Here is a 26775-nt window from a genome sequence, read left to right as displayed (position 1 = left end):
CCCCCCCTTGAAGTGGACAGAGCGCCAGTCCCTCAAGGCCTCCAGGAGACTCTCAGTCGTAGGTGCATCTGCAGCCGGTTTTCAGCCGTTGGTGAAAGCTTTGTGCAACTTCAGCAGCTCCTCAGCTCAAGGAAGGAGAAAACCATTCAGCATGTTGAGTCCTCTCGTCTTCCCATCGTTCTCTTTCTGCGTTGCCTCCAAAGTGAAAACTCAGAGGAAGGAAAATTGTCCTCTTAAAACCAACTAGTGGGGGTCTTTGCTGGAAAAATAAATGTGGGGTGGGAAATAATTTTCTCTTGGCTATGAAAGCAAAGCCTGCCAAATAATAATAATAATAATAATAATAATAATAATAATAATAATAATAATATGTCTTCTCTTCGATACAGTTGAATAAAAATAACATTACAGAGTCAACTTTTTATTTTGAGTATTTAATATGTACTAGCCATTTCTTTGACAACAAACTTGTCTAATCAACCAAACTTAAAGTCAAAGTTTCATTTTTTTTCCTGTGTCAAGCACAAAATCCAAAAGCAATTTCCAAGTAGAAACAAAATTAGACGTATTATTTTCTTTGAAGTATTTAATCTGTCCATTTTTGCTGCTGCCAACAAGGATAACATTGAAGTTCCTTTTTTCCACAAAGAAAAGCCTCTCATTTAAATTTCATATTCATTTTGACACTCTTTTGTATTAAAATATGAATCTTATTTTAATATTTAAAATGTACAATTTCTAACAAATCCTTTTATTATTAATTGATGAAAAGGATTTGATGGGATCATCAATGTAGTCCCATTACTAGTTCCCCAGTTCCTTGAGATCCCAAAGCCTATTCACACAACCATATTTTCTTTATATTTTATACATACATACATACATACATACATACATACATACATACATACATAGTTTTTTTTATTTGTGCTGATAAATAAATAAAGGGAGACTAGTATAAATCTATTTCAAGCTATTTAGCTCTCATCAGCTAGCCATACCCTTACTGGGATTTGAACCTGGGCTATATGGCATACTAGGCACACCAGGCATATATATATATATATATATATATATATATATATATATATATATGTATGTATGTATGTATGTATGTATGTATGTATGTATGTATGTATGTATGTATGTATGTATATATATATATATATATATATATATATATATATATATATATATATATATATATATGTTTATACTTATACCTGTTATCTTGTACATGTTCGACAAACTAAATAAAATAAAAATAAATGAAAAAAATGAAGGACTTCTGAAGAATATCAAGGATGGTGATCATATTAGAAAAGGCTCGTCTCTTGGATCCCACTACATGTGACTCCTTAACAGCCAAGACCCACAACTTGCCTCTTCTGCTAGAGCTGGTGGGGTGGACGGATGTGTTTGGAAGAGGGGGTCTCATTCCACGAAGGACCCTGAATTGGACCCAGAAGCAAACTGGCAATCAATGCTTCTTGTGGAGCAGAGATTTAAGGTGTGCCGTTCTTGTGGTGCATAATAACTGCCTACATCACCAATTCTGTCCTAGCTGAAAACCTCCAGATGCTCTTCTAGGGCAGCCCCATGTAGAGCGCACTGGAGTAGTCAACCCAGGATGGTTATATACATTTGACTAATACATCAATAAACTCTGGGCATCCCTAAGGAAGGAGTCTGGAGAGTCAGGGGGTGCATATCTGGGTCAACCAGGGTCGTCCCCAGATATGGCATGTAGGGGAGGGCTGTGCCTGAGAAAGAGGCCCCAGAATGCTTGGGCAGGGCAGCTCCCTCCCCTTCCTCTGATTTCCACAGGCAAAGGCTGTACTGAGCGGATTCAGTCCATCTCCTGTTTGGCTCCTTTCCAAAATCCTGGCTCAGGAACCAGCCTCTCATTTGCCAGGGATTCTCCTGACCCACAAAGGCCAGATTCACACAGCGGATGTAACTGAGTCACTCATGAACTTTAGAGATACGTTTCCATAACCTTCTCACATTGGGTTACCTGCAACCTTGGTGAATTTTCCCTTCAGGGACTTGTGTGTCTTGTGTCTGGAATCCATTTGCACAAAATGCATAAACTGGCCAGTGAATTAAAAAGGATGAAGATTACGCCTGCTGTGAACCCAGAGAGAAAAGGGAGGACTTAAAGGGGAGGCTCATCCTGCAGACGGCCAATTTCCAGGGACTCACCAGGAATCGGAAGGTCCCCCTAATGGCCTCGGCCTTCTTCAGGGATAGAAATACAGATGGGTGAAAGGGAGGCAGAAGGTCCCTCATTAGCCAGAGCCTCCGTTGGGTTCTGCTTTCCCTGCAAGGGCAGCCAAGAAGTCAGGCTGGAAGGAGGGAAGAAGCGTTCAGCTGTTTATTCCTGCAGAAATAGAGTCTCCCCTTTGGGACAGAGATCCAAATCTAGCATGTTGTGTAAAACACGGCTCAGATATTCACATAGAAAGTTTGTTATTTACAAGAAATCTACGTGAATTCTTTCACAGGATTAGTGTTCACATCTGCTCAATTACATTTGTCCTTTGGGGCACAAAATTACATTTGTTGTACTTAATAGAAGAGAGCAAAACCTTCCTATCCTATCATTGTCAGGAATCTCCTGTAATCTGTCTGTCTGTCTGTCTGTCTGTATCACAAAGAGAAAGGGAGCTTACACAATCCAGCAGCTAATTTGATCAGTTCCATTTTTCGCTGGCTTGTTTCTACATGATTTGGTTAATTTCTAGTTGGATTGGTGCTTAAAACAGTATTTGAGACCTTTTCTTCCGATGGGATGGTTTTTCCTTCCCTCCTTTGCTAATTGAGAGGAGAAACAACAAAGCTGAAGGCCAGCAGGAGGCGCCAATCTCCAGCTCTTTAGTGTTTCTGGAAATTCTTAGGGCTGGCCTTGCTGAGACTCTCCCAATGTGAAAGATTTTCAAAGATTTATATTATTTGATGTTCTATATTTTACATTTTTGAGCTATCAAGCTATCCCCTCCTCTTTCCCACAGACAGGGCCTAATTTCCACTCTGTACATGCTCTGTGGAAAGGTGACTGCAGAAGAAAGATGATTCAAGCCCTGAAAAGACCGTTGGATGTTTCTCCTACTTTGTTCATGATAGGAAATGTAAAATCTACTGAATTTGGGAATCATAATAACTGTAATCGGAAGAGAGATTTATTATTTTAGTCCAAGGAGCCTCCAGAAGAGCTGCCAAAGGAGAGAGCAGCCATCTTAGTTTATTCTGGGAAAAGAGAAGAGTTTGGAGCTTCCTAAAGATTTATGGCTTCCCCAGAGAAGAAAAGGAAACAGGGAATTCATATATTATATTTGATACCTCTGGCATTTTCCCCCTAGAGAGAAATATCTTCGCCTTGAAGATGCCACAAAAAAAGCCTTTGTGCATTTTTATTCAGAGTGAAGGTCATTTGGGGTGTCTGAGGTAAAAGACAGAATCATAGGACTGGAAAGGACCTCAGAGGTCTCCTAGTCCACCCCTCAGATCCAGGCAGGAGACCTAATACAATCCCACTCTGACAGTTCTCCAGTCTGTTTTGGGAAACTTCCAGTGAAGGAGCACTCAGAATTCCAGGATGTCAGTTATTCCACTGAGTAATTGTTCTCACGGTTAGAAAATTTCTCCTTACTTCTAGGTTGGATCTCTCTTGAACAAGCTTCCACCAGTGGCTTCCATGTCCTGCTGCCTGGGGCTTTGGAGAAGAGCTGAATCCCTTCTTCTCCGGGACAAACCCTCAAGTGCTGGAAGTCAGTTATCCTGACACACACAACCCCCCTCCCCGCCTTTCTTCTCTTCTGTAGGCCTGGCATACCGAGCTCTCTCCATGGTCCTCCATACCCTCCAACCTTCCTTTAGCCTCTTTCTTGCTCCTCTCTGCTCTCTTTCCAGGGTCTCAGCATCTGTTTTGAATCCTGGAGACCAGAAGTGGAGCCAACACTGCAAGGGTGGCCTCACTTCTGCAGGATAAACCGGAAGGATCATTTCTCGGCTTCTCTTGATCTTCTCCCTCTGTTGATGCAGCCCAAGACTTCGCTGTCTTTTTTGGCATCTCCACCTGATCTCCCACTGCGAGGGGCTGTGCGGGGTCTCCCCTCCCCCCAGGCCCAGAAAAGGCTCCCGCTTTTCCCCTCCCCCCAGTTCCCCCCTCCCCCCAAGAGGCGGAATGCCTGGAAGGGGATTTCCTGATGGAACTTTCGCTTTTCCTTTCCCTCCTATCTCACCGGTTGCGGATGGACGTCTGCCTAGCAACAATGACGACTGGAGGGTACTTTTTTTTCAATTGGTTGAGGTTGGCCAATCGCCGGCTTCCTCTGGATTGTTGCGTTGTTGATCGACCGGGGTGAGTCTCCATTTGCCTGCAACTTCGAGAGAGAGCAGTGCTGGTTGAGGATCGCTGCTTAAGATGGCCAGGAGCTCTGCGCCCCTCTGGCTCTTGGTGCTGCTGGCGATCGCCCAGTGGGAGAGTTCCGTTGGTGAGTCTCTTTGGGGCCTTTTTCAGCCCCTTTTTCTTCCAGGGACTTTTTCTCTCTCCTCCCCCCAAAAGTTTATTCCCAGAAATAAAATCCTGCTTCAGTCCTCTTTCTAGTCCGCTCCTCCTCCCCACTTTGGCCATTTGGAGATTAGGTCCCAAAGCCTGGATGGGACTCTGCTGCCTCCCCCCCCCACTTCCCCAGGAGGGCCCCTCTGGGAGCAGGACAAGGGTGGCCCCTCCAGACCTCAGTCAAGTCTATCTGGGCGCCCCCAAGCTCAGTCCTTTCCCTCCCCCAAAGCGGAGATTGTGGGAAAGCGGCGTTTGCAGGTGATCAGGTCAGTTCACAAACTTCCTGGCTGCCTTCGCCCAACCCCTCCGCCTGGGTCCTCTTCCCTGCCTTTAGCTGGGATTCGTGGCTCTTGGGGGCTTCTGGTGCTGGGAGGACCCGGCTTGTTTCTGGAATCGGTTCCGTGTCTTGGCAGAGGCTGCTGCAGTGGAGCGATCCGGGCTCAGATTGTCCTGTGAATGCAGCAGGATGAGAGTCTGGATAATAATCTTCCTAAAGATTCCTCCTTCCTGGTTTTCACTTCTTTTTTCCGCTAAAAAACCTTTGATGTTCCTCGATCAGGACTTTGCATGTCAGAAACTGAAATCCTTTTGTATGTTTATCTTGGATTCCCCAGAGGGTTTAAAGGTGACAAGATCCTCCAGACAAAGACTGAATTTAGGGAGAGGATCCCAGCTGAGCCCCCCCCCCCAACAGGATTGGTCTCAGCAGGGACCCCCAAGAAGCCTCAGCGGGGGCAGGGGGTGGGGGCAGGGAGGGGAGGCCCCAGGGGCTTCTGGGATGAGGGGAATTCTGGGAGTTGAAGTCACAATTGACCCAGGATTTATGCTGCTAAGGGAGACATTTATTACGTGAATTTTGACCCATTTTATGACCATTCTTGCCACAGTGAATCCCTGCAGTCATTAAATTAATAACAAGGTTTGTAAGTGAATCTGGCTTCCCCATTGGTTTTGCTCATCAGAAGGTTGCAAAACATGGCCACACATGACTGCAACCGTCATAAATATGAACCATTTGTCTAAAGTGTCTGAATTCTGATCATGTGAAAATGGGGGAATGCTACAATGGTTGTAAGTGTGAAAAATGGTCATAAATTACTTTTTCCAGTGCCCTTGTAACTTCAAATGATCACTAAACGAACTGTTGTAAAAAGAGGACCACCTGTATACCGCTTCACAGTGCTTTTACAGCCCTCTCTAAGCGGTTGACAGAGTCAGCATCTTGTCCCCAACAATCTGGGTCCTCATTTTACTGACCTTGGAAGGACGGAAGCCTGAATCAATTTTGAGCCAGTCAGGATTGAACTCTGTGGGTGGAATTAGCCTGCAATGCTGCATTCTAACCACTGGGCCACCTTGGCTCAAGGGATGAGGGGGAGCCCCACTGAGCCCTGGGTCCAAAGCCAAGTCCTGTTCGGATGACTGAGCGCTGGGACGGGAGGGGGGATTTCCCAGCGGGGTGGGGGGCAGGAGGAAGATCCAGGTGGACCACATGGCCTCATTGCTGCTCCCTTCGCTCCCCCCTTCGCCTTCCGAGATCTCCCGAGCTTTTGAGGGGGGGTTGGTGGCTCTTGGCGGCTTCTGGTGCTGTGGGGACCCGGATTGTTTCTGGAATCGGTTCGGTGTTTTGGCCAACGCCGAGACTGAACCTTTGAGATAAGGCTGCCCTGTGGATGCAGCAGGAGAAGAGAGAGAAAGGCTCCTTTTGAATAAGGTTTCTAAAGATCCGCCTTTATTATGTTCACTTTCTCCTCCGTCCTAAACCCCAAAATCCCCAGAGCTTTTCTCTAGGACAGGCAGGGATGTTTCCACCCCAAATCCTCCTCCTTCTATTTCAGGAGCTCTCAGCATGGGTCAGTTTGCAGAATCCAAAATATTTAAAATGTACTTATTATTCCTTAGGAATCAGGGAGGGGCCTTAGGGAGGTTCCTGGCTGTTTGCTCTGAGAAACTACCCTATGAATGGGGCAGCTTTTCAAAAGACAGAAAGAAAATCTGTCAGGATCTTAAGGGTTAAAGAGGCTGGTTGGAGGCAGAAGAAGAGAAGAACCTCTGGGTGGGGAGCATGAAATGAAGGGCTTGCTTGGAGACAGACAGGCCCAAACTGACCTGAAGGGGTTTCTTGACTGTGAGGACGTCCAACCCGAGTTCCATTCAGACGTTTCTCCTCTCAGGCAGACTTCAGGCTTCCTCACTGCTCAGCCCCACAAGGGAAAGAAACAAGGGTTCTGGATCACGGAGAGTCCGATCCCCCCTCCTTCTGTTGGAGGAAAGCTCCGATCCCTTTGGATCCTGAAATCTCCCCAGAGCAGGAAGTGGATCTGGGGCTCCCTCTCCCCAAAAGCTCTGAGAAGCCTCCGGGATTGTGGGGAGGAGCAGGAAGGGGAAAGCCCAGGCCTTTGCCTTGGACTGGGAAGGACTGGGAGGCCATACTGGAGGGAATGGGTAGGGGGACTACAGGCAGTCCTCTACTTAAAACAGTTCATTTAGTGACTGTTTAAAGTTGCAACGTCATTGAAAATAGTGACAAAATGACAATTTTTAACACTTAATGACCATTTTAGCGTCCTTATTGTCACATGACTGAGATTTGGATGCTTGGCAACTGATTCATATTTATGACGGTTGCAGTCTCCCCATATCACGTGACTCCCTTTTGCAACGTTCTAACAAAGTTAATGGAGAAGCCAGATTCACTTAACAACCAGGTTATTAATTTAACAACTGCAAGGATTCATTTAACAACTGTGGCAAGAAAATGTGTAAAATGGAGCAAAACTCACTTAACAAATGTCTCACTTAGCAACAAAAGATGTGGGCTCAATGATGGTCATAAGCCGAGGACTCCCTGTGTTTATTTCTCTGGGCTTTGGAGGTCCTGCCCTTTTCCATGGAGACCCAGGTTCTGCCCAAATAAGTCCCATGAAGGATCCTGAAAATGATCTTTCAAATCTTTGGTGAAAGAATTTCTCATCTGAAGAGCTTTCAGAATGGAGACCAAAAAGGGGCCTTGGGGATTTTCCAGTTTAACAGATTTCCCAGCTGCATTTTATTCATTTTATTTTCTTTTTATTCTTGTAACCTGGTTAGAAGTTGTTGTTTTTCTGTTCAGTGGGCAGCCTTAGAGTCTCTTCCCAGCTGAGCCCCCCTCCCACCCCCCATGGTTGGTCTCAGCAGGAACTCAAGCAGCCCCAGTGGGGACAGGGGGGGTGGGGGCAGGGTGGAGAGGCCCATGGATTTCTGGGAATGAGGGGAATTCTGGGAATTGAAGTCCAAATGGCTGAGAAACTCTGATTTAGGCGTTTGCGTTGAGAGTCTCTGATCCTGTGAAGGGTTGGAGAGCAGGATCCCAATCCCCTCCCGAGGAGGCTGAGGGGCATTTCTGCCTTTCTTGGGGCTGACAAAGTGCAGGATGAGCCCCAGAGGAGGACGAGGGTCAGAGCAGCTTCTGGGGAAAGTGAAGGGGGAGATCCAGAGGAAAAGACTCCGGGAATGATGGTTCCTATGGGGCCCTAACTGGGTGGCTGAGATGGAGAAATCTTGGGATAATCCCAGTGAGATTCCCTGTGGAAGGAGGGGGAGCCCCTCGGAGTCCTGGGTTCAAGGCCGATTCCTGCTCAGACGGCTGAACTCTGGGAGGGGAGGGGGATTGTCCAGGGCGGTGGGAGAGGGACAGGAGGAAGATTTGGCTTCATTGCTGCTCCCTTCTCTGCCCTCTTTGCCTCCCCATATTGAGGTTAGGGTGAGGGTTCACATTGGCCTCTGGTCTCACCCAGATTCCCCCCCTCCCATTTTATAACATCTGCAGCTTTTAACCAGCCACTTTGGCTCCCAGAGATGTCAATGGAAAGTTGGGGTGAGCAGGTGGGGTTTCCTGCTGCTTTTGAGCTTCTGGGGGTGGAATCCCCTCTTTTACCTGCGGGGCCACTGCAGCCTCCTTGGGGCAGAGACTGAGCAATCCAGAAGGGGGTTTGAGGGAGGCCTTGATGGAAGGGGGGAGGACACAATTGGGGCAGGTGAAGTTTGGGGGACCAGACCTTCCCCTCCTCTCTCACCCCCCACCTTCCCTGCCCTCCAGCCCTTCAGGCCCCCCAGAAGCTTCTTCTTTCCCTCTCAGTCACTCATTCCCCCTCCTGCCTCCTCTCCCCCCATCTCCCCCCCTTCCTTTCCCCCCTTCCTCCTCCTCCCCCAGCTCTCTTCTTCCTCCTCCTCTTCCTTCTTCCTCCGCAGAGCCTCAGATGGGAGCCTCCATGAGATCCGGGTCCTTGACTGAAGCCCCCTAACTCTTCTCTTCTGGCTCCCTTCCAGGCGCCTCCTCCCACTCTCTGAAGTATTTCTACAGCTCCATCTCAGACCCCAGTCAGGGGAAGCCGAAGTATGTCGCTATGGGGTATGTGGACGATCAGCTCTTCGTTCACTACGACAGCCACAGCCAGAGGGTGAAGCCTCGAGTCTCCTGGATGGAGAAGGTGGGGAAGGAGGATCCCCAATACTGGGACAGAAACACCCAGATATCACGTGGCACTGAGGAGACGTTCAGAGTAGACCTGGAGACTCTGAGGATTCGCTACAATCAGAGCGAAGGTGAGTGATGGGTCTGGTGGCTCCTCCGGCCCCATAATCCCCTCCCCAGGAACCAGAGGGGGGAGAAAGGGGGGTCCCTTCAAAGGGAAAGGCTCCTTCCACACCTTTTGAAAAGCCTTTTTTATATGTTTATTCTTTTCCTTAATCAATATAAGATCGTCCTTGTCTCCATTGCTGACGATTTCTGCCAATTGCAGTTAATGGAAACGTGTTTCAATTTCTCCTTCTCTCTTTCTGGATGTTGATATAAACTGAGGTTAAAAGAGACCGAAATCTCCCCTCCCCCCATGACAGTTGGAGGGTCCTGGGTGGATCTCCTGCTGTGGGGGAGGAAGGGGATCACAGGCCTCTCCCCTCCCTGAAAAAAGGGCAGGTGGATCCTAAGGAGATCCTGGGGGAAGCAGATCCTCCTCCTCCTGTCTGTTTCCAGCCCAGAGAAATGAGGGATCTGGTGCAGATCCACCTGGGGAGACTAGATCCCTTTCCTTCTCCCCCTTTTTGGGGGCAATGAGGGGGCCCCAAACGCCAGGAGCTTCTCCTCATCCTCCAGTTGGAAGGAGAGGCCCAAATGGGGTGGGGGCTCTTGGAGGGGGGATCAGAGGTCCAGGATCCTCCCGATGGTCTTGAGGGGGAAAGAGAGGAGAGGAAGAAGCCTCCATTTGGGGCCCTTCCTGAGTCCCTCAGAGCCTTCCTGGCTTCCCCTCCTTGGTCCCTCAGGCTGAACTCCTGCCCTGCCCTCTTGGAGGGGCTGCCCTGGATGGGGGGGGCTCTTTCTTCAGCATAGCCCCCCTTCTTCTGCCACCTTTGGGGGGAGAAGATTCGCCTCCAAGGAACCTCATTTAGGAAAAGGGAGGGAAGGAAAAAGGCTCCTTTTGGCTGAGGAAAACCTTCTCCACAAAGATCCCCCATTTCCCCTCCTTTCCTCCCAAGAGCTCTGCCAGTCCTGCCCCTGATCCCCCAGGATCCCCCCAGATCCCTCCAGGCCCCCTGCTGGCCTCCCAGGGGATCAGAGCTGGGCCCTGAGGGCTCCCCCTGGTGGAGGAAGGAGGAAGGAGAGCGGCCGGAGGGGAGGGGAGCCTCCTTTCCAGGCTAAAGAGCCCCCAAGGTCCCAACCTTCCCTCCAAGGGAGGCTGCTTCCCCCCTCCCATCGCCTGGGTCGCCTCCTCTGGACCTTCCCCGGCTCCCTCCTCTCCTTTCGGAGGCCTTTGGATCACAACTGCTCACAATACTCCAGATGTGGTTGCTCTGCCTTGATTCATGTAGAGGCTGTGTGACATTTGCCTCTCCTGTGTTTTCAATACTATTTTAATGATCCCTGAAGTCCTGTCAGCCTTTTAAATTTCCTATCTGATTTTTACTAAAACCTTTCAAGAAAAAGATAAAAACTAATAGAAAGTAACATAAGGAAAGGAGAGAGAGGAAAGTTTATAACTTCTCAGCAGTTATAAACATAAATATATTTTAGCCTCTCTAAAGCCTCCTTTCTTAAGCTTTTGACCCTGGAGGATCCCTTGAACTATTTTTCAGATGTCAGGAAAGCCCCTGAACATCCAGGCTCAGAGATGGGCCAGAATTGTTTCATGCGGAGACCTGTAGAGATGCATTAATAGTGTTCTTACACTAAACATCACAAACGAAACTTGCCTTTTCAATGTGATCCCTGTGCTTTCTTTTTGCTGCACAAATATTCAATTCTGTGCCAAATCTGAGAGAAGAACACATTTCATCTTCAAGGGAAAGAAGACAATTTCTGTCTTAGCTTTTGATGCTTCTGAAATGACAGAATTTGTTCTCAGAAGTTGAAAACTGCAGCCAAATATTTAGTGCTTTCCTATGAATGGCAGGAGATTCTTCTTGGACAGAAATCCAGAACTATTTTTCCCATGGGGAGATCAGGGAATCTCTTCTCAAGGGAAGGATCAGACTGGATCTCCCACCGATCTTCCTCTTCCTCCAAAGGGAAGTTCTCTGGCTGAGCAGAAGATGCAGAGAAAGGATCCTCTCACCTGTCATTCCTGGGTGTGGAGAGGAAAGGAGAGGACTGGTCAGTTTAGTTCAACTCTACTTCCAGGTGGTTTTCCCTTAGATTCGAGGGTTCCTGGCGTCCTTCCTCCCTCTCAAGCCCACACAGGAGTAGAAACCATTCAGGATTTCCTTTTGGTTTTCTTTTAAATCCAAGAATCTCTTCACTTGAAGTTGAAATATCTTCTCCAGGGCCTTCCAGAGCCTGTAAGCTTCAAACTTCATTTCAAAGGTCAATAACCCTTTGGGTCTCCAGATCGGACTGGGCCACTTGCTGCTGTTGCTGAGGGAAATATTCCTTTGGGGCCCTTCGAGGCTTCATTCCCACATTGCACTAAACCATGGTTTGCTTCTGGTTAGCCCAAAGTGGGAACCAGCCCTTGTGACTTGGTGCTATTTGTGAACACAGAGCATGATTTATGGTCACAGGGATCCCTGCAAGCTTTTTCCAGATCCAGCAGATTCTCTTTGAGGCACAAGATCCTCATTCCCTCTTTGTAGCTGCAGGTTCAGGCAACTGTTCCCTCTCTGGGATCCCTTCCCCCCCCCCCAAGAGTCTCCCCTGCGGAGGAATGGCAGAAGGAAAGATGGAAGGGTCTCCCTCCTTCCATTTCTTTGCGACTCCTCCTTCTTTTCTCCATCTCCCTTGGGATCCTCTGCTGGCTTTTCCAGATTCCCTTTTCCTGGGGAGATTCAGGGGCTCCATCCTGGGGGGGAAATGCAGGGATGCTGGTCGAGGGAAGAGAAAAGGGCAATTACTGATGGGGACTTCTTTCCCTTGAATGCTTGGGAGGAAATGGGGTTGTCAGTGCCTGTGTCAAGGTCATTGCAGGGAGGGGGGTCTCTGTCCATCTTCAGGACTCCCCAAACCATCCTCCTGTCTGTCTTTTAGGCCTTCACACATGGCAAAGGATGTATGGCTGTGAGCTCCGAGGAGACGGGAGCAAAAGAGGGTTTGACCAATTTGGCTACGAAGGGAGGACCTTCATCACCTTCGACAAGGAGACCCGCACTTGGGTTGCTCCCATCCCCCAGGCCCAGATCACCCAGAGGAAATGGGACTCTATTCCAGGATTGAATGAGAGAAATAAGGCCTACCTGGAGGAAATCTGCATTGACTGGATAGAGAAGTACCTGTCCTATGGGAAGGAGACACTGCAGAGGACAGGTGAGCATCTGGATCCAGACTTTCCTCCTTTCTGGCTGGATCTCCTGTACACATTCAGCCCCTTTGGGTCCCTGGTCTTTAGGCTGTTTGCCATGCTGGGAATCCCCCTCCTCCTCTTCCAGCCCCTCTTGCATGTAGACCCCCCTTCTCCCCTAGGTCTACCCCTCCCCCCTGGGGTCCTTCATCCCTCCAGGATCAGCTGGATGAGATTAGCATCAATGGGGGAAGTGCAAACAGGAGCCCCCACTGATGATTGCCCACAGCCCCTCCCTTCCTGGGGAAGACCCTCTCTCTCTTCCATTGGCATCAACCTCTCTCTGCGCCCCCCCCTTTCAGAGGCAAAATCTCTTTTCCCAATTGATCCCTGTGAGATTCCCTTTGATCTCTCTTCCTCTCAAAATTGGGGTTGCGTCCCTTGGAAAGAGGCCTGGAGCAGCCTCAGATTCAGGGGAGCAGAAGAGGATGCAAAAAGTAGGGAGAATCTTCTGTGCTGTTGTTGTTGTCTTGAAAGGGACCTTAAAAGACCATCTCCACTTTCCCTCCCCTGAAGGGAGCAGCCCAAGATCACTCAGAGTTGAAAGCAGCCACAGAGGAATTTCCTTGGAGCCTCGATTTGCTTCCGGAGGTTTTTCAGGCTGGGTCCCTGGGAAGGATTCAAAATCAGGAGTTCTTCTGGTTGAGCCTTTTCCAGATCTGGATAATTTCCTCAAACTCTTGGAGAGGCTGCAAGTGTGGAATGTGAATCTTTGGGTTAAAACTAAGTGGTGGGAGATTTTCCTGCCCCTCTAAGTTTCCCACCCACCTTCCAGACTCTGGAGGGGCTCAGAGTTAATTCTGGGGGTGCCGTTTCTGCAGAGACCCCAAAGGTGACAGTGAGCAGCCGGACGGAGGTGGGGGATGGGATGGAGATGCACATCTGCCGCGTGGATGGCTTCTACCCCAGGGAGATCGATGCCTCCTGGAGGAGGGATGGGGAGGTATGGCTGGAAGAGACCTTCCGTGGGTTTCTGGCCCCCAACGCAGATGGGACCTACCACTACTGGCTCAGCATCCGGATCGACCCCAAAGAGAGGAGCCGCTATCGGTGCCACGTGGAGCACGACGGCCTGCAGGAGCCTCTGGACTTGGAGCTGAAGGGTGAGAGGCTGCAGGGAGGGGAAGGCTGGGCTCTCTGGCAGGCGGGAGTTGGTGGGAGAGAAATCTGAACCCAGTTGTGTCCAGATGTGAGCATAGCTGAGCTTTCATCCATTGGTCCTTCCAGTGTTTGAGGCTGGAGAAGCTGCAGGGACCAGACCGTAGAACTGACTTTGGGTGATGGAAAAGACAGAATCCCATCCCAATACTTGGCCGATCCTGATGAAATTCCCTATTTTACTTCAAATAATAAAATGCAAACACTGAAACTGAAGTAAAAAGTATACAGATCTGCCCAATTCCACTCAGAATCATGACTTTTTGGGGCAGCCTATAAAAAGAATAACAAATGTTTGTTTTATTGTGTTGGAGAAGTTTTTGTTTTGGAAGCTGCTATGAGTCAGAAGGTGGCAAATGGCTGTTTTTGAGTGGAAAAGCCAAAGAGGAATTCAGTTGCCTTCATGCTGGGCTGGTGTGAGAAGAAGGCAGCATCCTGAGGACACGTCCTCTAACAACGCATAGCAAGGCGCCTTCATGTTACCTTGAGAAGGACAGAAAAATGAGCCCATGGAGTTTTTAATTTGGGGTATTTCCAGCTTTCACTTCTTTAGGTCTCTTCCCTGGTTGGGAAGATTGTTTGGGCTTCTCCTTCAATGATCTCCTCTTTCTCCCCATTCAGAACCATCCAATTCAAAATCCAACCTGTGGCTCATCATCGGCTGCGTTGTGGCTGTCGTCCTGGCGTGTGCGATTGCTGGAATTGTTGTATTCTTCAGTAAGTATCTTTTTGTGAGGGGAAGATGATGGAAGGAAAATGGGGAGATTCCCTCCAAGTCTCTCCCTTTGGGGAGCTTCTTCTGGGCTTCCTTCTGTCCTGTTTTCCCAGCCCTCTTGGGGAGCATCTGAGATCTCTGCCTCTTGCTGGGACTCCAGTTTCTATTCAGCTGAGTCTGAGATTCGGGCAGTCCTGTCTCCTTCTGAGTTGGGAAGAGGCATCCCAGTTCCTTTGTCCCTTTCAAAGGCTTTGGTCAGAGAGCAGCAGAGAAGGATTTCCATGGAAACCTTCCTCCCCTCCCAGCTGCTCCTTCTGCTTCCCCCAATTCCCCTCCATCCATCTCGGAGGCAGCCGGTCTCTCTTGGGGCAAATCAGGAGATACATTTGTATTTTGAAGATCTTTCTGTCTTGGTAGATGGGACTAAGTGACAGTGAAGCATCTAGAGTTCTTCCTCCTACAGAGGGAGGGTTTGGATGATCTCTGGTGGATTCTTTTGAGCTTTCACTGATTTTTATTATTGCAGAAAAACGTCAAGATGACTACAAAGCAGCACCAAGTGAGTGATTTGTCTTCTTTCCATCTAATCTCCAACTTAGAGCAGGGAGCAGGGACACCACATTATTTGAGAGGGGTGTGTGTATGTATGTGTCTTCCTCTTCAGGCTAAGAACCAGGCTGGGGAAGTTGGGCCCCCTTTTCATTACAGCCAGGCTATTAGTGGAAGTGGAGTCCTCCAGGAGAAACATCTGGAAGAAGGAACCTTTAAGAAGAGGAGAAGACACAGGTGGTGGAAGGTCCCTCTGACTGAGGACATGCTCTGTTCCCCAAGTAGGCCGAGAGGAAAGGCTTGGCCAAATGAGAGTCAGAAGCTCTATAAAATTAGGGATGAAAAGGGGGCATTTTGAGGGAAAAGGAGCTTTGGGGGATGCCAGCTGGATCTCCTCTTGGTCTCCTGTCCCAAAGGCTCACAACTGGTTACAAGAATAAACTTTGAATCCATCTGTATCTTTTTAGGCCAGCTCTGCCTTCTGGCTTTGTATGATAGAAATAATAAATTTTAATAATTCTTTCCGATGCCTTTTAACCAAAGCAGTTTGATCCAAACTCTCTCCATGTTATTTGTGCATTTTTTATTGTGTGGGAGAGAGAAAGGGAGGGAGGCAGATGGAGTCAGAAAGAGCTGAGCTTCCTATAAGGAGGGAGAGAGACAGACAGACAGACATCCTCCCTCATCCCCTTTTTCTTTCTCTTCCAGCAAGTGACAAAGGATCCAGCAGTTCAGACCAGGGTAAGTTGGAGGGAGCAGCTGCTGCATGAGCCATTCTGACCCTTTGGAAGACTTTGGGGGGATGAGGGGATGAAAAGAGGGAGAGGCCCCCACTTTTTAAAGCACCTCCCCCCTAATCCATCCTCTCTAGGTTCCCTCTGAGTCTGCTTCTGGTGGAATAATAATTGGCTTATTATTTAAATATTATTTAAATTATTATGTATTATTTAAACTTTGGCTTAGTGGTGAGGGCAACAGGTGAAAATTTTGAGTTCTAGTCCTGCCTTAGGCATGAATGTCACAAAATCCACTTTCCTTGCACTGGTTGATTCTGCAGAGGAGAAGGAAACTCTCCCTGTTGGATTCAGGCAGGGGAGGCAGCCCAGAGTCTGCATGGTGGAGCCTTGGTGCCCTTTGGGGGAAAGAGCCCTCCATTCTTTGAGGGGAAATAGGGAAACCACCAGTGAGGCCATCATCCCCAGTGGTTAGAGACTCCTCTGGTGGCATAGCTGAGACCTGGCTGACTCTGGAAGGGGGGTTGTTCCATTCTCAGAGATGGGCCCAGATGGGTTCAGGGTTCGGGATCCCAGCTGAGACCCCAGGCAGGATTGGTGGGGTTACAGGGGTCATCGGAGAATCTCTTCTGGCACTCAGGAGGCTCCCACCCTACAATTCTGGTGGTGATTTCCTGTTTCTGACTCTGGGCTCACCAGTTGGGATTGTTGCTACTGTACCAGCCTCCCTGATGCATGGCCAGCTCCCTGCCTCAGCTGCTGGGGGCATCTCAGGGTTGGCATGAGGTTGCCCAGGATTATGGTCCTGGGAGACCTCAATCTGCCATCCCTGGGTTTGGCCTCCAAAGCAGCCCAGGAGTTCATGGCTGTCATCCAGGGTCCGACTGGAGACAGAGGTCACACACTGGACACGATCTTCTTGTCAGACCAAAGGCAACAGGATCTGATGGGGGAATCTGGTTTTCATTTATTGCTTTAAATATTCTATATGTGATTTTATTGAATTTTACTGTGAGCTGCCTACAGTCACCTTAATGAGATAGGTGGAGATGGGAGTTTAATTAATGAATCAATAAAAAGCTTTATGTCCTCTGAGAAGTTTGGGAAGCTGAAGAGGTTGAATGGTGAAGAGAGAGATTTCTCCTCCTCAGAGGATCCAGACATTCATTCCTTCTGTGTCTTTCTCTCCAATCCAGGGAGCATCCAGACCGTTTAGCAGCCCCCTTGCAGGTGAGTGGTCTCAGTGGGGGCCGTATGGGGTGAGAGGGAGGGGGCCTTTGGGGTCCAAAGACCAAGTGAGGGTGAAGATGCTTTGGGAATCTCTCTTCTCTCTCCTATTCACCTCAAACACTGGAAGGTAAGGAATTTGGGGGGAGAGGGCTCAGGGGAGGGGTCTCCCTGCCCCCAAACTCTGATCCTCCGGCACCTCTCAGGCTCTGACTGTCTTGATCCAACTAACCCTTGGATATTTTCTCCCTCCTCTTTGCAGGGGAGACGCCCAGCATGAGGGGAGAGGAGAGAAGATGGGATCGGCCTCCTTCTGAATTAGGCCGGACTCTCAGGAGGAGCCCTTCAGGACCTTCCTGCATGCTGGAATCCGGAGAGATTCTGGGGTCTTTCATCACTGCTTTTATCACTGAATCAGTAAATTCTTTCTATTATGATTGAGGAGCAGAGGAGAAAAGAATATATTATGGGTTACTAATTGTGGAATCAAAAGATTTCAAATTGGGTTTCGTAGATAATAGTTTAAATAGGTTGCATAACCCCCTTAATGGGCTTTTGCTGATTAGTCTTAGTGGATAGAGGTTGGAGGCTAAAGATGAGGTTTTAGAGATGGGTTTATAGAGAATGGGGTGAGGAATCGGATGAAGAATTTATTGGTTTTTACTTTAAGAAAGATTGATAAGTTATTAATTTTCATTATATTTGTTGGGGATGAAGGTGGAGGTTACTTTTTGTTTTTTCCGTGTGTTAGTTTTATCTGTTTAATGTGATCTTCCATGAAACTATTACTAAGAGAAGTGTGCGTTTTGAGATTTTTGCGGCTAAATTAGTTGATGCATTTTTAATTGATTGTTGCACGGTTATTTGACCATATATTTCATAACACAAAGTTTGACAATCCATATACTGAGGGTAACATTTGACAGTGATTTTTTTTATAGATTGCCATTTATGGCTTTTCATGATTTAGAAAAACGGATGATGAAATCAATTGCTCTCTCCTTCACAATTGTACATCTTTAAATGATTAAATCTTTAAATCAATAAAGGATTTCTTTTTCTCTTACTTGATTGCTGTATCTTTGGGGAGGTTGGAATTAAGAGGGATTCTACCCTCCTTGTTGATCAGAGACCCCGATTCCAATTTCCCTTTGAGTGATGGGAAGGGGGAGGAAGCAAAGCAGAATCCAGAAGGAGGAAGAACTGGGGGGCTCCTGTGGGCTCCTTTGGGGGGGAGGCAGCCATTTTGCTCCTGTGTCCAGAGGTTCCTCCAGCATCACCAGTTGATCTTGTGTAAAAGGGCTACCTGGTCTTGGCTTGGGGGTGGCAGCAACAGAGGCTGCCTCTCCCTCAGAGCCTCCTTTGCCTCCGGCTGTTGGCCAAGTGGCTGCTCTCTGAGCCTCACCCAGGGGCCCTTCGGGAGACAGGAGCTGAATGCCCAGCCAGAGCCCTCCTGGTCCCCTTGCAGAAGGGCAGCTTCTCCTGCTTCTGGGAGATCCTCTCTGGGCTCCTCAGCTGCCCAATATGGTGCAGTGGCCCAAGAGTGGGGAGACCCCTGATTGATGGGAAAGGTGTCCCCCATATTACAATGGTTGCTTTGGGGGCACGGAGGAGTGAAAAGGATGGGGGTCTCTTCAGGGTGAAATCTACTTACCTTCTCTACTGGTTGGCAAATGTGAGCATGCGCACCCCACCTCCACGCATGCGCAGGGCCTTCCGCGGATGCACAGTGTCCAAAACAGATATGATGGCGTCTGGGTGGGCGGAGCCTGTTACCGAGTGCGCCTGCAAAGGTAAGTAGAAGAGCGAGTGGGGGGGGGGGAAATCCGCTGTGCCACACGATTTAGATTAGCTGCTTTCTAGCCAATAGAAACCGTCTGTCACAGCTGATCCTGGGAAATACCAGTTCGCCCAACCCGAGAGCCTTTTTTTACTCCCAGTTCAGGCGAACCGGTCTGAACCGGTAGCATTTCCCCCCTGAGCCTGTCCTCCCCCTTCCTCAGGACTAGCTACCTTTGGAAGCTTAAAAGGAAAACTTGGAAACATTTTGCAAGAATTCAGTGCATTTTTCAGCCTCTTCTACGGATTCAAAACGTTGAGAAATGTATTTATTAATTAGAATATATGAACGTTCAGCTCACATAAGCGGCTCTGGTCAGCCAACACAATAAAAATATCAATACAAGAACAAAAGACAATAAATAAAATGCAGGAAAGAAAATTGAGCACCAAGGATAAACGAGGCCGACACAAATTCATTCAGTTTCGTCTACAGGGAGTCCTCGACTTATAACAGTTCATTAGTGACCATTTGAAGTTACAACAGGATTCAAAAAAAGTGACTGATGACCATTTTCCACACTTGTGACCGTTGCAGCATTCCTGTGGTTGTGTGACCAACCTTTGGCCGCTTGGCAACTGGTTCATATTTATGGTTCCACCACAAAACTGCGTTCCACTAAACCGCGCTCGATGAAACTGTGTAGCTGATGTCATCAACAGGGCAACAACAGCGCGGAGACAGAAGCACGCTGTAAACGCTAAACCTAAAATTAACCCCTAAACCTAATCCTAAACCTAACCCTAAACCTAACCCTAAACCTAGCCCTTAACCTAACCCTAACCCTTAACCTAACCCTAAACCTAACCCTAACCCTAACCCTAACCCTTAACCTAACCCTAAACCTAACCCTAACCCTAACCCTTAACCTAACCCTAACCCTTAACCTAACCCTTAACCTAACCCTAACCCTTAACCTAACCCTAAACCTAACCCTAACCCTTACCTTAAGTTGAATCGGCTTGCTTTCAAAGCGCTATTTAAAGCGCCCTTCTTTCTCCGCACTGGCTGTTGTCGCCCTGTTGATGACGTCAGCGACACGGTTTAATCGGGCGCGGCTTAGTCGAGCGCGGTTTTGACGGGTCATGCATATTTATGACTGTTTCAGTGTCCTGGAGTCCCATGATCCCCTCCTGTGTCCTTTGGCAAGCAAAGTCAATGGGAAAGCCAGTTTCACTTAACAACCGTGTTACTAACAATTTGAGTAACTCATTTAACAACCGTGGCAAGAAAGTTGTGAGCAAATGTTAAGTGAAATGTTCGGCTTAATTCTGGTCGTAAGTAGAGGACTCCCTGTACCAGGCTAGACACCAGGAGGCAGTGAGTTCAGCTGTGTGATTTTGGACCAGTCTTCGTGTGTCCACAGGGTTGTTGTGAGGAAAATAGGACAAGGAAAGAGCCTTATTTATGTCCTCCGCCCTGAGTTCTTCATGAAAAAGATAAAGGTGGGATATGAACAAACTCAGGGGCTTCACTCTCTCCCGATCTCAAGGACGCCTGAAAGAAACACAAACGGCCATCGTGATTCAGTCTGATCTAACGCCCAAAGGAAATGATGTCCCAGTGGGTTGGTGGTAGAGCCTTCGTCATGTCCTTCCTTGAGGACTTTAAGGATTGAGGTTCAGGAATCGGAAAATTATAAGCAGACAACTAAAGAAAAAATAATAATTGTGTGAAAGTTTTCATTGCCTCTTTCCTGGGAACAATCCCCCTCACACACACACATTTAATGACTTTGTCAAGATTGAATTGCTTTATTGCCTTCCAGCTTCTATCGCTATTCAACTGGCCAATTGTAGGAAGTTAAATCCCACCCCTCCTAGAAAAATGAAATATCCTGGGAAATATTAAAAAGGCAGACTATTATATTTCCCTGGATCAGAAATGGAGAAACATTTCTTTAGGTAGGAAACAGACTCATTTTTGATAGCCTCCACCTTTCTCAATGGGCCATTAAAATGCCCAAGCCAGTCTATTCTACATAACAAAGGTCTCCCCCTTCAGCTCCAGGGTGATGGGGTTAAGGGATGATAGTATTAGCCCTTTACCCATTTCACCACAGGGCACCTGGGAAGAAGCGAAGCTCAACCAAACATGGACTCAAAGCACGGCCTAGAGTGTTGCCCCTGCATGGCCCCATGGGAGTCTGGCAACCAATCAGAATACAAGATCAAGATCAATGGCCACAGAGAACATAAAACCAGGGACTTTCAGCATCTCACTTTATTTTATCTTCTTCACCCAACATCTGGAAGCATGTGATCACCTTTCCCACTAGGACCTCAAGCCATGTGGTCCTGTCCACCATTAAACCATCTTTCCAAGCAGCCTCCATGTTTCCAGTGTCTTTTCCCCCAGTTGGAACTGAACCCAGGAGGACATTTGTTCCAACACAATGAAAAGGCGAGAGGGGTGGAATGTGTAGGGAGGAAACGGGATGCCAAGATGCCTCCTCGGAGGGTGAGAACTTGCAAAAGGCTAAGGTCACTACTGCAGGTGTTTGCTGGGGAAGTCGACTTTTCCCATAACAAAAGCTTTACAATTGGACAACGCGAACACCTGAGGGCTGGGAGAAGGGAATCTATTGTTTAATTGACCAAGGTTTCATGTGGGAAAACCAGAGCTGGTTTTGCTTCTTCGGTTCCCAGATGGTGAACTCAATAAAGTTTCACTTTTGGGGATTCAACGACCCTGAGAGTTCCTTTTTTGGGGAGTTCGCTAGTTGGACTGTTGACAGCTTTGTTTAATAACCGAGTTGCCAGTTCCAATTTTGTTTGTTAAGTGAGATTACCTATACCCAGGGATGGGATCCTACCGGTTTAACAAAAGAGGGGGAAATGACCGAAAGAGATAGGAAAATAGAAAGAGGTGTAGGAAGTTATCACCCAGCCCTCTCCCAGAAAAATGAAATATCCTAGGAAATATTAAAAAGGCAGAATATTTATCTGGATGTGAAAAGAAAGAAACATGTTTTAAAAGACAGAATAGCTGCCAGTAGCTTTCTGCCCATCCCCACTTTGTCAATGGGCCATTAAGAAAGCCAAGCTAGTCCCTTTACATAATAAAGACTTCTCCACTTCAGCTCCAGGAGGATGGGATTAAGGCATGATAATATTGGCCCTTTACTCAACTGACCATATGGCATCTGAGAACTCAACCAAACCTGGATTCAAAACGCAGCCTAGAGAGCTGCCTCTGCATGGCCCCATGGGTGATAGACAAACAATCAGAATATACTTCTTATACAGGAACAGGAAACAGAGAGGTGGGACTGAACAGGTTATAAAAAGCCTAGCAAGCCCCTCCTTCGGCCCTTCTCTTCTTCTCCATCAACATTGAAACATATGATCACCTTTTCTGTTCAGGGCTCAAGCGATGTGGCCCTGTCCACCAATAAACCATCTTTCCAAGCAGCCTCCATGTCTCCAGTGTCTCCTTCCCCACTTGGAGCCGAACCCAGATGGACGTTTCTTTCATCAGAGGGAAAGAGGGGGAGGGAAAAAGAGAGGGGACAGAAAGAAAAACAGACAGAGAGAGGAAGGGGGGGAAGAGATGGAGAAGAAGAGAGACAGAAAGAGAGAGGGAGGGAAAGACAAAGGGAGAAGAAAGAAAGGGAGTGAAAGAGAGGGGGAGAGAGAAAGGGAGGGGGAGAGAGAGGGGAAAGACAGAGGGACAGAGAGAAAGAGAGGGGGGGAAGAGAGAGGGAGGAAAGGAAGGGAGAGAAGGAGAAAGAGGGAGAGAAAGATAAATAGAGAGGGGGGGAAGAGGGAGAGAAAGATAATTGATATTACCAAAGTTTTTCTTTTTATTGTTGTTAAATGTAATATTTCAAAAGCAGGGGGGGAAAATGAAGGGGCATAAAAGTGCATTTATGTTTTTCTTAAAACAGCTGAACTCTGTCTTGTTTATCATTATTTTAGGTAGTAAAACCTCCGTATTCAGGTCAAATTGCCGTGTTGGCACTTTGGGATAAATAAGTGGATTTTGGGTTGCAGTTTGGGCCCTCGGTCTTTAAAAAGTTCCCCATCACTGCTATAGGGCCTCCTGCTTGAACAAGGGGTGGACTAGAAGACCTCCAGGTTCCCTTCCAACCCTGTTCTTCTGCTGATTCTGAAGAATTGCCATGGGAGCTATAGAAAGCGTGCAAAATGGAGGAAGGGAAAAGTTCCCTTCAAGAGAAGCTCAAAACAAGAAGAGGCTCATTTTGAAGAAGTGCAGCAAAGAACAGGAGAGAGAGACGAATATATTCCTTCAATTTTTTACTGTTGCACTTTATTAATACAAATGTAGAAACATACAATTAATTTTTTTCACTGCCTTTTTCCATTGAACTAAAAGCCATTTTCCTGTTTTCCACAGAAATATCACTTGAGTAGGAGAAATTTGAAGGCTGCAACCATTTCGTGGCCATTCTCTAACTCTGCTAAAGGAGACCCATCCGTGGGGCTTCCATCCAAATCCAGATTTACAAGCACTAGAAGGGATCGCGGAAGTACTTTAGTTAACAAAACAAAGAGGAAGTCAAGCTGCGCCGGAGACCAATATTAAAGCCTGTAGTAAAAGGGGAGGGTTCTGTCAAAAGTTCTCACAGGCCAAATTGGAACAAAGGAAAAATTGGTGCATTCATTGGTGCCTTTACTAAAGAAGACGGTGGCTTGGAAACAGGATTTTGCCCTTTCCACGGTGGAGTTTCCAGGGCCCAAGTTGCTACTTAACACCCACACGATTAGTGCCCAGATGAGAAAGAAAACCTCCTCTTCCAAATGGCTGAAATTCAGCAACCCTCAACTGGCCAAAAGCTGCTAGAGAGGCCAACTTCTGGGTCCCTCTCTTTCCCTAAGAGAAGGATGTTCTCCATCTCCCCAGCCGATCCTTCATTTGGCCTCTACAAAAGCAGTGGATCCTATGGCTGAGCTCCCCCTTGCAACTCCAGAAGTCCCTCCGCCTGGGTCCTTTCCACCAGTCTGTAGTAGGGGCCTCTCCGGCCCATCAGCTCCGTGTGAGTCCCTTTCTCCACAACCTCCCCTCCTTCCAGCACCACAATCTTTTCTGCGTTCTCCACCGTCTGCATCCGGTGAGCAATCACCAGCACCGTCCGGCCTCCACTCTTCACAGACTGCTGGATCTGGAAAAGGAAGCAGTGATCCAGAGAAAATATTGGGTTCCTTCGATGCTCTAGATAGAAGCTCCCTCACATTCCCACTGAAAAGTGTTTCTCCAGCTCTGCAAAACAGTTTGGCCCCAAAGGTTTTGCAGTCTTGGAAACCAATAAAAGCCACCCAAATGAAGGCAAGTCTGTGTGTCTCAGGAGAATGTGGCATCATCCACTTTGGGTCGGTCACCGGGACTAAAAGTTTAGTCTCCTCATCTTTCAGATCCAACCTGGAGCCTCTCCTCAGGGAACTCCCCTCTCACCAGAATGTAAGAAGCACAGAGGAGAAGCTGCCCCCCCATTTTCCTTTCCTTTCCCAGCATCACAATCTTGTGAGAATTCACTGGCGCAAAATATTCCAATATTTGATTTCATTCTGTAATTCTCTTTGCTGTTTGGCTATATTTTCTCATTTAATTTGATGTATGGTTGGTGTGAGAAGCTCAGAGTCGGTTTGCGACCAGAGTAGCACATCAGGCTGGTAAAACCAATAAATATATTTACTGTACATCTGTTCAAATAAGCATTTAGATCCATATTATCTGCTCACATAGTGCTATTGTTCAATAGTTTTCACTGAACAGAAGCCAGCAGCTCTCGGAGGACTTGAGATTCAAATCATAATAACTCTTAGAACACAAGCTGATAAAAGAAAAGATAATTCAATAGAAGAACTCTAAATTAGGAGAGGGCAGCCAGATTTTAAAGTCTATTTATCACCAAGATAAACCTGGAAGAAATTACGACATGTCCGGTCAAATAAACCCGGTTTCCCTATGCTGTCACCTCTCAAACATTCAGATTAAGCCCTTCAGAGACCCTAAACTACTCCAGCCAAGGTCCACTCCCAGCCCCTCATGGACCCCCCACACACACACTCACTGCATCGTCATTTTCATTGCTAAGCGATGTGGTTGCAAAGTTGATGTTTTATGACTGCACTGCTTAGTGAAGACAATCCATGCCTTCCCAACGGCCATTGTTAAGATAACCTCACTGGTCATTAGGCAAGGATCTCCTGGCCATCACCTGCAGGCTCCTCACAAGCAAAGCCAGGCGGTTGGCTACAGGTATTTGCAGGTCCCGGGAGGCTCACAAGGAGGCTGGCAGGCAATAGGTGGCTGATGTCAGGGGTTGAGGGGGGGGGGGGTTGCAGCAATGCATGTGAGGCTGTTTGGATGTGGGTTGGTGAGGGAAGAGATACAGGCAGCTACAGCCCCATACGACACCTTTTAGCCCCCGGAAGGTCTCCTGCCAAGCAAGGTCGAGTGGGTGGATGGCCAAAGCAGCACATGCCTCCCTTTGTGGGTACTGGAGTCATTCCTGCCAGGTGGGGGGAGTTTTCCCCCAGCAACCTGTGACCCCCCCATTCCCCCCCCGGCTTCCCCATTGACTTTGCTTGTGGGAAGCTGGCAAGGGAGATGGCAAAGGGGGAGGCAGTGCTTGTGGGGCACTGCAACTGGGGTTAAGTGCAGTGGTGGCCAAGCACCCAGATTGCGATCGGGTGACTGCGGGGGAGGGGCAAAGTCAGAACTTCAAGGACTAGTTGCAACCTCCATTTGTTTGGCACCGCTGTAATTTGGAACGATAGCCGAAGGAATGGTCGTAACACGAGGACTACTGTATATATTGCAACAAAGGAGTCAGGATTTGGCTTCAGAAGAATAAAGAATTAGGACTGGTGGGTTTACCGGGAGGGAAGTGGGGTTTTTAATGAGATGAATCAAAGGGGGGGGGGGTGGATTTTGCCCACCTGCATCAAAGCCTCCTTCCAGTTCACGGATGAATCCCAAGGCATTGGCTTCTTTGGCTGCTCTGATCACGTCTTCCTGGCTGCAGCCTTGTAGGCAGTAAGTGATATTCTCCCTGATGGACCCAGAGAACAGGACGTGCTCCTGGCCCACCAGGGCCACCTGCAATTGGACAGGGAGGCCGATCAGGACAGGGCTGGGCTGAGGGAGAAACTTCACTGATTTGATTGATTTTGATTTTATTGCACTTATATGCCGCCCTATTGCCAGAGGGACTCAGGGCGGCTTACAAACCAAAGGGAGGGAATACAGACAAGAGGAAAAACAACTAACTAGCAACTACAGGAAGAATTTAAAAACAATCAACAGCCACACAATTCGAGTGGAGACGGGAACTCGTCAGCCCCAGGCCTGTCGGAACAGGCAGGTTTTAAGGGCTTTGCGGAAAGCCTGAAGGGTGGTGAGGGTCCGAATCTCCACAGGGAGCTCGTTCCAGAGGGCCGGAGCAGCCACAGAGAAGGCCCTCCTCCGGGTGGTAGACAATCGGCATTGGCCGGTAGATGGGATTCGGAGGAGGCCCAGTCTGTGGGATCTAATAGGTCTGTTGGAGGTAATTGGCAGCAGTTTAGAGGTTTTATTCGACTTATATGCCCCCCTATTCCCGAGGGACTCAGGGCGGCTAACAAAACCAAGGGAAGGGGAGGGGGAACAATACAAAAGGGAAGCAGGCAGTCTCTCAAGTACCCAGGTCCGATACAATGAAGGGCTTTATAAGTGACGACTAGCACCTTGAAGCGTATCCGGAGACCAGGGCAGCCAGTGCAGCTCGCGGAGGATAGGTGTAACGTGGATGTAGCGAGGTGCACCCACAATCGCTCGCGCGGCTGCATTCTGGACAAGCTGAAGTCTCCGAATGCTCTTCAGGGGCTGCCCCATGTAGAGCGCATTGCAGTAGTCCAGTCTTGAGGTCACAAGGGCGTGAGTGACTGTTGCGAGAGCCTCCCGGTTCAGGTAGGGACGCAATTGGTGCACCAGGCGAACCTGGGCAAATGCCCCCCTGGTCACAGCTGACAAATGGTGTTCTAAAGTCAGCTGTGGGTCCAGGAGGACTCCCAAATTGCAAACCCTGTCTGAGCGGTGTACAATTTCACACCCCAGCCTGAGAGATGGAATACTTGGCCAATTGTTGGGAGGAAAACACACAAGCCACTCGGTCTTGTCAGGATTGAGTGCAAGCTTGTTTACCCCCATCCAGACCCTAACAGCCTCCAGGCACT

The 26775-nt window shown here is 48.2% G+C and overlaps 3 protein-coding genes across 5 annotated transcripts in view; 2 read left to right on the top strand and 1 right to left on the bottom strand.

Annotated features, from left to right (window-relative positions):
- Positions 1–26775, bottom strand: part of LOC116503374 (major histocompatibility complex class I-related gene protein-like) — a 556717-nt gene that overhangs the window by 400285 nt on the left and 129657 nt on the right. The gene's annotated exons all lie outside the window — the stretch shown is intronic.
- Positions 1–26775, top strand: part of LOC116503395 (H-2 class I histocompatibility antigen, Q9 alpha chain-like) — a 132432-nt gene that overhangs the window by 49976 nt on the left and 55681 nt on the right. The window lies entirely within an intron of this gene.
- Positions 4352–26775, top strand: part of LOC116503377 (BOLA class I histocompatibility antigen, alpha chain BL3-7-like) — a 118448-nt gene continuing 96024 nt past the window's right edge. Inside the window, exons 1-9 of one of the 2 annotated variants that reach the window (XM_032209756.1) lie at positions 4352–4496; positions 8873–9148; positions 12063–12338; positions 13194–13475; positions 14152–14247; positions 14772–14804; positions 15503–15535; positions 16725–16758; positions 17018–17909. In XM_032209756.1, coding sequence (XP_032065647.1) covers positions 4427–4496; positions 8873–9148; positions 12063–12338; positions 13194–13475; positions 14152–14247; positions 14772–14804; positions 15503–15535; positions 16725–16744 — 1086 coding nt within the window. In that variant the 5' untranslated portion in view covers positions 4352–4426 and the 3' untranslated portion in view covers positions 16745–16758; positions 17018–17909. Of the gene's footprint in view, positions 4497–8872; positions 9149–12062; positions 12339–13193; positions 13476–14151; positions 14248–14771; positions 14805–15502; positions 15536–16724; positions 16759–17017; positions 17910–26775 lie in introns of those variants that run through there. The other variant, XM_032209754.1, reaches the window with a different exon arrangement.

The sequence above is a fragment of the Thamnophis elegans genome, chromosome 2 (genome assembly GCF_009769535.1).
Source record: "Thamnophis elegans isolate rThaEle1 chromosome 2, rThaEle1.pri, whole genome shotgun sequence".
Classification (NCBI taxonomy): Eukaryota; Metazoa; Chordata; class Lepidosauria; order Squamata; family Colubridae; genus Thamnophis; species Thamnophis elegans.
The sequence above is the reverse complement of the archived record's forward strand: the minus strand, read 5'-3'. Positions and strand labels throughout refer to the sequence as shown.